General features: G+C 36.2%; 1 protein-coding gene across 2 annotated transcripts in view; it reads right to left on the bottom strand.

The window, feature by feature from the left end:
* Positions 1-285: 285 nt before the first annotated feature.
* The window catches only part of LOC117995860 (protein apterous-like), a 102,423-nt gene continuing 89,856 nt past the window's right edge, over positions 286-12,852 (bottom strand). The window contains exon 5 of one of the 2 annotated variants that reach the window (XM_034983872.2): positions 286-8,038. In XM_034983872.2, the coding sequence (XP_034839763.1) occupies positions 7,632-8,038 (407 nt within the window). In that variant the 3' untranslated portion in view covers positions 286-7,631. The remainder of the gene's footprint in view (positions 8,039-12,852) is intronic. The other variant, XM_034983871.2, reaches the window with a different exon arrangement.

The raw sequence follows: 12,852 nt of genomic DNA, 5'->3' as shown, positions 1-12,852 counted from the left end.
AGACATACGCTAAAGAAGGATATTAGAAAATTCAACCCCCAAGATAACTATATCAAGTGGGGTATCATATGAAAGGGCGTTGTGCATTCTAAAACAGATTTTTATTTATTTTTATGCATCATAGTTTTTGAATTATCGTGCAAAATGTCGAAAAAAATACGACTGTAGTACGGAACCCTCGTTACGCGAGCCTGACACGCACTTGGCCGGTTTTTTTTCATGTAAACAATAACGTTTCTAAAGTAGATAGAATCATATTATAAGGTTCTTAAATAAAGCAACAAGTAGGTTGGAAATATTTTTATTAACAGATCGTAATGGTTTAAGTCACATGAATAAATTATCCAGTTTAATTAATGGCTGTTGCGTATCTGTATTTAGAGCCCCTGTTAATTTCTAATTACCTGCACATTGAAAACGTGGAGAACATATAGATGGATGCCACACAATACACTGATCTCGTCAATTACATTTACCGACGGAATAATTTCGTGTTGCAAATGTTCTGGCGAAAATATGTCTGGTTTGTTGTCTAGGAGAGTAGATATTGTACAATTAGATATAGACCTCTATACCTAATCTATCATTTAAATCCAAAATCAGTGCACATATTAGAATATTATTTTCATATACTTAGCATAGACCTATCGTTCTCCGTGTAATTGAATGTTGCGTCTCCTATGCCAATACAAAATCACATTGATATGATTTAAAATAATAATAAGTAGATTGTACTCGTATAATATATACAAAAAAGGAACTACTAGTGCATGTACTTAGTAAATATGAAACTTAGGTTATGCCTAAGACTAAAAGAGATTGTTACAATATTTTTATAGTGAATTTCCGTCTAGTACCTATTCTGTCTACTCGTCATTTTTTGTTCATATAATAAAATAATATGCTTTTGGTTGAATAAAAGTATGAACATATGTTATAGTTAATATGTTTATTATATTCATTATAATAAACATATTAACATCGTATTTATTTGCTATGTAAAAAAACTAAAAATTGTAATTGAATTGGATAACCTCCCAACAGATATGAAACCTACCTCAAGTGAAAGGCTTTTTTTCACATTATGACAGCCAAGTTATGAATTCAAATGGTTCAAGTCCAAAACTGGAGTATTGAGCAATTTTAATTCCCCGAATCCCATACTTCCCTAACCATGCGCACGCTTGCTATTTTACCAGTATTTCAAGTGTATAAAAATAAATTGTTTTATATTTTTAAGCACTACCAGTAATTCATTATTATAAACTAAGTTTAGGTCGTTCATGTATTTTTTAATACTTTTTTAATCTTAGTTAATAAGTAAAAATAAGTTTGTTATAAAAGTGACCGTTTCACATAATAATTCAAAAATGGCAATAGCACCAGCATTGCCCTAGATTGGACTGCCATAATATAATGAAATGGGATACATAATTATAGGTGCCTTTTATTTTAAACAGGTTACACAACTGTTGAGGGATAGCCCAAAATCGTAGTCACAGTCCTTTTCCTTAATTCATCTACATAGCAAAATATAAATCTTATCAGATATGAAAAGAAAATGAAAATTTGATGGTCACAGTGGAATTGAAATAATTATTTTAGAATAAATAAATCTTTAAGTGACATCCTTTAGTCTAACAGCCGTACTCAGAGTCGCTTAATCGTTACTTAAGATTGAGTTAAACGAGACAGAGCTATATCTCTCACATAAATCTGTCTCGTTTTAACTTAATCTTAAGTAACTATTAGCGACTCTGAGTGCGGCGGTAAATGTATGTATTTTTGGTCAAAGAAGTTTCAAGAAATCAAGAAAATAAATTGATATGAATTATCACAATAAGTAGGTAAATAAAAGATGTAAACGTAGAGTTTGCAAGCAATTATTTTCTCATCCTGTCCACTGTCCAACAAACAGATTTAAATATTCTAAATCAATTAAAATGCAATAAATTTAGTTACAAGACAAATAAATTATTTATGGTAATATTTAAAAAAGAACTTTATTTCCAAAAGTAACTATATAATTTTCTCCATAGTTTAGATAATAGGTGACTTTAATTTTGAAGATAGGTAGTTATTACAGTAACAGCCGTACTCAGAGTTGCTTAATCGTTACTTAAGTTTAGTTGAAACGAGACAGAGCTATATCTCTCACGTAAATCTGTCTTGTTTTAACTCAATCTTAAGTAACTCTGAGTGCGACTGTAAGTCACATATTATTCTGCTCCACATTATTTTAATTTGGCTCAAAGCTGTCATGACAATTCACCTTCAAGTAAGTAGTCTGAATGTGGCGAGATACCATTTTATTTTTACACAATTGCAGCAGCATGTCTGAGTGTTAATTTGAATTTCTTATCAATCTAATTTTATAACACTAATCTATCTTACTATGGAAATTTTTTCATATTTACCTATTACACCTTAAATTTAACTTACGCATTAATTAAATATAGGATTCAATAAATAAATAGTATATATTAATTAAAAAATCTTCCATCATATCGTTTCATTGAAATGAAAACCCCTTGTTAGTGGTTGCACATTTAACAACTCTGATCAAAATTAGTCCCTCAGGCTATTAAGTATTTCATTAAAGTTAAATTATTTCTGTTGATCTTTTACAAAAAAGGGTACACGTCACAACCTATAACGGCACTGAAATGGACATAATATTCAAATACCTAGGTACGCTAGAAGAAGTGTGCCACACAATGAGTTATAGTTAGGGAGGCGAATAGGGGAATTTTCGGTAATACTCGAGCGTGGCAGTTTAAGATATTATGAGAGATACCTTAGACCTAATAGAACAACCTTGTAAAGTATTTAGCTCTATATGTAGTGACGCGCGCCTAGGATAGACGATCAGATTAGTAAAAAAAAATCGATAGTCTGAAATACTCGAGCGCGTCAGATTAAGGTATTGGGGGTTGATTTTAGTGTTTTAAGACTAAATTTAACTAATCTGACGATACGTCCTTGACGCCGCCGAGTAATAGGGTCGTGAACTTGTAAAAAAAAAACGTTAAACCGGCATTCTCGAGCGCGATTTTTATTTTTTTTATTTTGAAGAATATAATCTAAAACTTACTAAAAATACAAAATCTGCCGGTTTCCGCATGACCGGAAGTGTGGAGGAGCCATTTCGTCTTCCGAAAAACGCGTTGCGGCATATAAGTCGCGAACGATACATTTTACCAAAAAAAAGTTTAAATAAACAAAAAAGGTAATTTTATTTTACACAAAAAAGGTCTCTTTGAAGAATTGTGGATGAGGAGCCACAGTATGAAAGTTCCAGTGAAGAAGAAGACGATGAATTGTATTGAGCAAAAATGTAAAGGTCATACATAACAATACAATTATAATACTATCATTTAATTTTTTTATACAATAAATAATACAATTCATACTACATTTCATCTACATTTACGTTGGTTGTATCTATCGCTTTATTGTCATTCTTAAATTCCCCGTTTTATCAAGGAGAAAGAAAGGAAAAAGAAACCAAAAAACCTTTTTCGGTCAGATTAAGAGAACCCACCAACATTTTTGTCAGATTAAGAAAATATGCTTTCAGGATACTGAGATAAACCTCCCCTATGAAAATCTGACGCGCTAGAGTATTTCGAAAAAACTTTTTTTTTTTGCATTTTCAAAAATTCATCGTAACTTATCGTCGCGCCGAAATCGTCAGTTTTTTTAAAGGGAGCTTCCTTGGGGCCTACTCAACACCCCTTCCGAAAATCTGACGCGCTCGAGTAATTTTTTTTTTTTTTGCATTTTTGACTACTTTATATGCCTACCCCCACCACGCAAACCGGCAGATTAGTATATCGTTGTTATCAGAGGCACTTGGGGCATACGTAGTATGAATATCTGACGCGCTCGAGAATGCCCAAGTAACTGTTTTTTTTAACATTTTTGAAAAACCGTACACGCCAAACCCACCGCTAAAATGGTTTTTACCATACGAGCTTTTCTTTTCGAAATTATTTTATCTTTCGATTTTAATAGGTCTCGACGGCGCCGTGGAATTACGCCATTTAGCTACCTCGCCTCCCTAACTATTATTTTTTATGCCGATTCGAAATACCCCACCGAGCATACCGGGAATTAATATTTACACTTTGTGTCAAATGGCCTTCGTGTTGATACATACTATGTTGATAGATGTCTCATCACTGACATTTAGTTCCGAGTCCACTCACAGGACGCACACTGTTGCTATCAGCACCAAAATGCCGAAAACCAAGTTAACACAGGTCAGCAATCGCAAGTCTAATGTGTATAAATAGAGGTCATTCTATAACGGACAGCAATGCGACTCAAACCTCCGACAACAGTACCTATATTATTACATTTCATAATGTGAACTACACCAATGAGCGTAATTTATTGTGACAGGTTCACGCAAGGCAATACGTTTTAATGCGGTCCACCTAAGTGTGTTTGATCCCTAACGTTTCAATAATAATTAGTCGCTATATAAAAACGAATCGCTGAATGTGTTGCTGATCGCAAAATTTAAAAAATTTGAATCGACTGTTAGGCGGAACGAAGTTCGCCAGGGCAGCTAGTTATAAATAGAAAAAGTTTGGATGAAATTCTTTCGCTGATAGAAAGTTGGGTACATTATTCCCAAATGCTAAACGGAATAAGCTATCACCATTCCAAATTTCAGTCAAATCAGTTCAGTCATTATGATTTGAAAGAGTAACAAACATCCATTCTCTCACATCTATCTATATATATAAAATTTAAAGTCCTGACTGACTGACTGACTGACTGACTGACATATATATCAACGCACAGCCTAAACCGCTGGTCCTAACGATATGAAATTTGGAGGGTCTATTCTTTGTAAAGAGTAGGTATCCACTAAGAAAGGATTTTTCGAAATTCCACCCCTACGTGGGTTAAATGGGGGATGGAAGTTTGTATGAAAGTCGGTACTTTTTCAAGTTATTTGCATGAAAATTGGTAGTTGGGTTTTCGGTTACAAATGAAGAAATACGTGTTACAGGATTTTTGGAAAATTTGCCCCTACGGGTGGTAAAATAGGGGATGAAAGTTTGTATGTGAAATCAACGCACAGCCTAAACCGCTGGTCCTAAAGACATGAAATTTGGAGGGTCTATTCTTTGTAAAGAGTAGGTATCCAATAAGAAAGGATTTTTCGAAATTCCACCCTTAAGTGGGTTAAATGGGGGATGGAAGTTTGTATGAAAGTCGGTCATTTTTCAAGTTATTTGCATGAAAATTGGTATTTGGGTTTTCGATCACAAATGAAGAAATACGTGTTTCAGGATTTTTGGAAAATGCGCCCATAAGGGTGGTAAAATAGGGGATGAAAGTTTGTTTGGGAAAGTTTTAATTATTGATATTATAATTAACTTGAAATTTGGAAAGTAGGTTTTTTCTTACGGTTAGGTATCAGCTAAGAAACGACTATGAGAAAATCCCCACCTAAAGGGGTGAAATGGGGGTTGGAAGGTTATATGTGTTATTCGGTGCTGTTCAGAGTGCGCGTCCTGATGATATTATTTTATATATTATAATGTTTGTTTCTGAAAAAAAAAATGTCATTTGTTTCCTGTAGGCCACGCGGGCGAAGCCGCGGGCAGAAGCTAGTTTATTATAAAGGTGTGAAATGTGAGTTGGCCGAAGTAAGATGATGGTAAAATTATTGTTAAAACGGTTTACGGTACTTGAAATTTTTATGTCAAACTGCCTAAACTGTTAATAGCTCCCATTTTTTAAAAGATTAATTCACAATAACCAAAAAAAAAAACAACTGGAAATCTGTGAATACTTTGGCTAGCCGAACAAAGTCGGAACTGGTCGCTAGTGATTTAATAAATCTCTACTCACGCAATAGATGTTACAGTTATACGCTTTTATGCCTCCCTGATGGACGTAAGGTAGCAATAAATATTATTTAACAGCTAAGGAAAAACGAGGAATATTGTTTGAGAAAAAACTCGATTTCACAGCTTGTAGCTAACACTGACATTGACCTAAACAAGTACGCTGGAAAAGGCATGCCATACATAATGATAATTATTTCTTGTACCGATTCAACGCGGCCGACCGAGCGTAATGGGAAATAAAATTGACGCTTTGTATCAAATGGTCTTCGTGTTGGCACTATGTGAAAGATGTCTCATCACTAACCTTTATTTATGACGTTACGCTCACATATGACGTTCACTGCTACTAATATCAATGCCAAAATGTCAAAAATCAAGTGTTTCAAAAACAGGTCGGCAATCGCAATTCCAGCGTACTTGTATTAGAAGAGGTCCGTGGCTTGTAGACAGTAATGACATTAACTAACTCATAAAATCAAAAATCTTTCAATTCATTTATAATTATTATTATTATTAAATTTTAAGGTAAATATGTAAATGATTCAAAAAAGTGTGCCAAGTGCGCATCAGGACTCGCCCACTGAGAGGTTCGTAATTTGGAAAGTAACTTAATTAATAGAGAGTTATTTGGTTTAATTAATCTACCGTCTCAAAATCAAATTTCTTTTACTTGGGGCATTTATTATTTTCACATAAACTACCTACTTCGGCGATACACTATCAAATTATAATTATTTCAGATTATTCGCTTTGTAAATTACGGACATATAGGTATGAAGGTTGGAATTGCATTTTTGTTTTTGTTTTGCATCATATTAAAAGTTGAAAACCGGCTTAAAAATAAATTTAAAAAAATGATTTGAAGAAATGAATGAATTTGATGAATTTGATGAAATGAAATGAATGAATGAAAGGATGTGCAAATGGAGTTCTTTCAATATGACACCCAACCCAACTTGATTTAGTGAAATTGAAATTTCGGCCCCTTTTGCAATATCTAATAAAAATATTTTTGAATATGTTTCATTTGCAATAAGGTTGGGCAAACATTATTTAGAACTATTCCTCAAGTTGATAGCATTAGTAGTTACTCAAAATACTCAAATAAGTAGCTGTGACGGACAAACGGACCGACGGATATAGGCCTAGTTACTGAAGCCGGTTAAAGTTAAGTTACGATTAGTGTTAAATTTTGGCCACCAGTAATTTTAGAAAGATTTCAATACCTTAGCATGTACACGGCAAGGTTTAGATTAATATATATATTGTTTTAACTGAAAATAAATATTTTAAATAAAAAACAAATTACTTAAGTTGCACTAAACTTAAACTTTGATGGATGTATGGAAAGGTTAATGTTAACCGTAATGTACTTAACTTTACCTGGACTGGATCTTAGTTCAAGGTTTCTTTTTATACCAATTAGATAAAGTTTTTTTTTTAAATTGGACGGATGGGCGTCGCATAATCCAACTTTTTATTTCGCTTGTTGTTTAACATTGTATAACCTACCTAGGTACCAAATGAGTGATTTACGTTTGGCTAGTTTTATTTACAAAAAATGCCAATAAAATATATTAATGATTACCTACTTGCATAATAAATACTAAGCCTAATGATGTTTTCACAAGCCTGTACAGCACTCATCCTGTTATATTATTAAATATTACAGTAAACATTCTCAATTTTTATATCCAAATTACAACATTCTAGAAAATTTGGTAAAATGTAGATTCTACACCAAATTCATTTTCACTTTTAACGCACCGCACCATTGCTTGGTTTTAGCAGTCCTTGGTATTTTACAATTAGGTATTTCACAACACATTGTACTATGCGATCATTATCATCACTAATCACTTGTCCCGCTCTATTGCACCATTCGATTAGAGCGTCGATAGGGAAACTTCGAATGGTAATGTTCAATTGCAAAGCGCTCATAAAGCGCAAAACTGGGGCTATGGACAGTCCATCGAGTTGGGACTCGGCGGGCCCCCCATCACACTGTAAGGCGGACTGTGCGGAGGTAGCGACTGGATGGACCCCATCGGCCCATGGTACATGTCCATCTCTAACGAGCCGTCTGGAGACAGCTTCTCCGCCATCTTGTTTTCCTGCTTCGTCACCATGCGCCGCCATTTCGCTCGCGCGTTCTGGAACCATACCTGCGAACAAAAAACATAAGGTTGATGTCGGCGAAGGAAATAACGCGAACGCATTGCAATAAAAGGTCGCGAGCGCAATAAAAGCTGTTTCACAGGGATCGAGTAGCGGAACAAAACGGCAAAAAACGGCAGTGCCGAGTTAAATTTTTAGTTCCACATTATTATATTATTATTGTCATGACTCGTGGTGTTAATACTGTGAGATTGGTTTAATTGACCTAGGATTAATGGCCAGTCCGGACCGGTCAGTGACGTAGGTGTTTCTAACCGTTGCCTGCAAAACAGAGATTTACATAGGTGTATACCTAACCACTAAGTCACACTCACACAGCATTACGCCGTAGTCATTTTTAGGGTTCCGTACCTCAAAAGGAAAAACGGAACTCTTATAGGATCACTTTGTTCTCTGTCTGTCTGTATGTAGGTAGGCCTTATAGCAGACATTAGAGGAACAATCTGAAAACCGTGAATTTGTGGTTACATCACACAAAAAAACTTAAATTGTGGTCATGAACTAAAAAATTACTAAGGACTTCACGTCCTGTGCATTCTAAAATAGATTTTTATTTATTTTTATGCATTATAGTTTTTGAATCATCGTGCAAAATGATGAAAAAAGACTGTATTACGGAACCCTCGTTGCGCGAGCCTTCATTGGTTTTATTGGTTTGTCCTTCAACCACGTTGCAGCGGAGCAATTTTTTGCATGAGTATAGTACGAGAAGGTATAGTAAAAGACCTAGAGAGTGACATAGGCTACTTTTTATCGTGAAAAATCAAAGAAAAGTCGACGCAGATGAAGTCGCAGGCATCAGCTAGTTATTAATATGTGTAGTACGGAATCTGATGTTCGGGCTAGTTTTCATGAGGCGCGTGATGACGTTCCGTGGATGTGCAGTTATGAGCTGCGTTCCGAAGCAGATCCAATCTTTAATTAGCGAGATTAACGGCGGGGCGCCACGCCGCACTTAGCTTTCGAGCGTGACGATGCGCTGGCCGTTGTCTGGACATACGCTTAAGGGTACCTGTCCACTGAAGCGGAGCGGAGCGGAGATGTGTCGAGACCGATCAGATTGTCGGTAAATTATATTCCGTCATCAGACAAAACTCTGGTTGGTCAACTATACACATCTCCGCTCCGCTCTGCTTCAGTGTACAGGCACCCTTACGCTGGTATCCGCTCCCAAGTCCCAGCGCGGCGCAGCGGGCCTTTGCGAACTTCATGCATAACATTCCATCACGATGTTCCCGCCATGACAATTAAATGCACGCGCTAAAGTTCTGTTTGCTTTAAGCGATGCCGTCCAGGCTTAATTAGGACATTAGTTATGTAAACTGAAATAGAAAAATAGCTGTTTGTTTGCGTTTTTTGTTACAAAAAATATCCCTTCAACAGGTGCTCCAAGTCCTGTTTGTCTATTTTCCGAACCATTTTTGTTGTTACCGCTTATTGTTGTTGAACTACTTACAATTAGTTAGTGGACAGTTAGTCCTAATTATGTGTTAGTGGGATAATTGCAGGACGTGAAAATACTTGGCCAATGAGCGCAGCCTCACGACCGGCTCCGCCCACAGCGACTTGGCTGCTACGAATATGGTATAGTGCCAGATTATCGTTTCTTTCTCAGTATTATAATCATTCAAAGATCATAAAATATATCATACTAGCTTATGCTCGCAACTTTATCCTACATAAATTTAAATCCCCTATTTTACCGCTTAGGGGTTGATTTTCAAAAATCCTTTCTTGCCGGATGCCTGTGTCATAATAGCTATCTGCATGCCAAATTTCAGCCCGATCCATCAAGTAGTTTGAGCTGTGCGTCGATAGATCAGTCAGTCACCTTTTCCTTTTAAATAAAAAATATTTTTATTCAATTAAACTTTTACAAGTATTTTTGAATCGTCAGCTATATCTACAACTGGTTCGGAATGATAAATTAGATAGGTATACACAAATAACACAAGCTAACTTTTATTTCGCAAAATCGAAGAGTTTGCTTGGGATTTTAAAAAACCTGAATCCCTGCAAATGAAATCTCGAGCATCATCTTGTGTCTCAATATATCTCTCAATTCCAATTAATAATTAGGAGCTTCGCCAGTCAGTCTATACATAAATCCATCACAAGGCGAGACGATAGCGTCGCGACTCGTGAGGAGCGGATGAAGAATAGGTGAAAAGCGCAGGAGACGACACAATTGATGATGCCACGTCCGCACATGCCCGCCCGTCAAGCACAGATAACGTTGAAGCATGGTGGTCCCAAAAAATGTTCTCGTTATGAATGACGCGGCTAGTTTGTATACTCGCCCCACTGATATAAATTTTGCTCTAGATGCGGCGCTACAACAAATATATAATAGCCTCAATAGCTCAACGGTTAAAGGTGCGGACTGAAATTCTAAAGGTCACCGGTTCAAACCCCACCCGTTGCACTATTGTCGTACCTACTCCTAGCACAAGCTTCACGCTTAATTGGAGAGGAAAGGGGAATGTTGGTCAAGCCATGGCTAATATTCTTTTTAAAAAAATATGTTCCAAAGAACATCGGCAGAGTGAACTAGAGTAAGGAAACTCTCGGTTTGATTCTGAATCAACGATATGACAAATGTTACGCCATATTAACGTAAAATCATAGAAAAATTTGACTACATTAGGGCTACTTGCGTCAAATGTACTAACATGTGACACCTGCCTCTGATGTCCGAAGCCTTGACGTTTTGTTAGAAGTTCCCTAACTGTCGTGAACTGTGACATCGGTGTCTGTACTCACTCGTGTCCACTGTAATCCGCTTTAGACGCAGTCCCTTTGTAAAAATAAAACTTGGGCGATAACTCTAAATCCATACTAATATTATAAATGCGAAAGTGTTCTGCTAGCTTTTCACGGCCCATCCGTTCAACCGATTGTGACGAAATTTGGCACCGGGATAGCATTGCATGCATCAGTACGAGAAGGGTTTGGCCATAATCTACCAGCTTTCCAATTGCGGATTGGCAGACAAATTATTATTATTATTCAGATTATCATATTTGAGTATGTATAGGTATAGCTATAGTCTGTTCTAATCTATGTTCGTAGAAATGGAAGGACACCTAAAGTGGATTATGACTCACTGCAGCAGTGCGGACACCGATTTTCGCAATATTTTGTTACTTTATAGTAACAAAATATTCTAACTTCTAACGAAAATCGGTGCGAAAAACGAACAGCATCGCATCTAGTTGAACATTTCTATCGTTGACTCGCCCATTCAAGTTTTACGTGTAGTTAATAGAACGATTTTATTATGTAGCCAAAGCTTTAACACGATACTTTCAAAAAGAGGAACAAAGAAAATAATTGGGGACTACTGACCGAAGTAAAAACTCAAAACTATGTATTATGAAATACCAGTGGTTTATTTTTTAGATTTTCAAATGAATGATAGTAAGCATAAAAAATATCATATTCAATATCAATCATATCAAATAACTTTAATAAAACAAAAAAATTGGTCATTACAAAATAGATAGGAAGAAGCATCGACTAAGGTCCACTTGCACTAAACTCGCTAAATCTAATCGCTAATTGCCAATTTATTGGAATTGATAACAAAGGGACAGATACTATAGAAGATTTAGCTAAACGAGATATTCTGGGTTCGAGGGATACTGAGTGTCACTAAACACATAGGTCATGCGTATAAACGTAGACAGGTATAAGCGGTGATATAGCCTTGTGGTCATGTCGTAGGCCTTCTATTCGGGACGTCAGAGGTTCGTTCCCGGGCACGCACATCATTTTCGGAGTTATCTGCGTTTTAAGCAAATATGTACCTTAACTATCACTGCCTTTAACGGTGAAAGAAAACATCGATCGTAATCAGACAGTTTTTTTCATAATATTTTCAAAGGTGTGTAATGTCTACCAATCCGCACTTGGCCAGCGTGGCGGACTGTGGCCTAAACCTTTCTCATTCTTAGAGGGGATCGTGATGATGAGTATATATAACACACTATCTTATTCTCGTAACTTTATCTGCGTGGATTCATATTTTTATCCCGACGCAATTTCTTAGGGTATCTACTCAAGGAATTTATGTTATGTAAATTTCAAATCTAAGGGTCCACTGGTTTAGGCTCTCCATTGTGTTTTTGCGTTAGTCGTAAAAGCCTGATTAGAACCCGCTAAATGATTAACTAGCATTACTTTACTACCTATTATGATTACATAATATAAATACAAAAGTTTGTTGGCCTGTCCTTCAATCATGCCGCAACGCGACGGAGCAACGGAGCGGTGTAAGTAATTATTTGCATTTTTTTTATTTAGATACAAGTTAGCCCTTGACTGCAATCTCACCTGGTGGTAAGTGATGATGCAGTCTAAGATGATAGCGGGCTAACCTGGAAGGGGTATGGCAGTTTTTATTAAACCCATACCCCTATGGATATAGTTAAAGACCTAAAGAATGACATAGGTTACTTATTATCTCGGAAAAAAGAATTCCCACGGGATTTTAAAAACCCAAATCCACTTGGACGAAGTCGCAGGCATCAGCTAGTCATAAAATAATGAGAGCCGCGTGCTTGAGTACCCTTCATTACTCCAACAATAAAACAAGCTCCACGAGAAAACCTAACAATGAGAAAAATCATAATGTGAAAAATATTTCATCCCGACTAATACTATAAAGGCGAAAGTTTGTATGTGTGTGTGTGTGTGTTTGTTACTCCTTCACGCAAAAACTACTGGACGGATTTGGCTGAAATTTGGATTAATACATAGGCTACTTTTTATCCCGGAAAGTCAAAGAGTTCCCGCGGGA

Source organism: Maniola hyperantus, chromosome Z, assembly GCF_902806685.2.
Source record: "Maniola hyperantus chromosome Z, iAphHyp1.2, whole genome shotgun sequence".
In the NCBI taxonomy this organism is placed as follows: Eukaryota; Metazoa; Arthropoda; class Insecta; order Lepidoptera; family Nymphalidae; genus Maniola; species Maniola hyperantus.
This window is presented reverse-complemented; position numbering and strand designations above follow the sequence as displayed.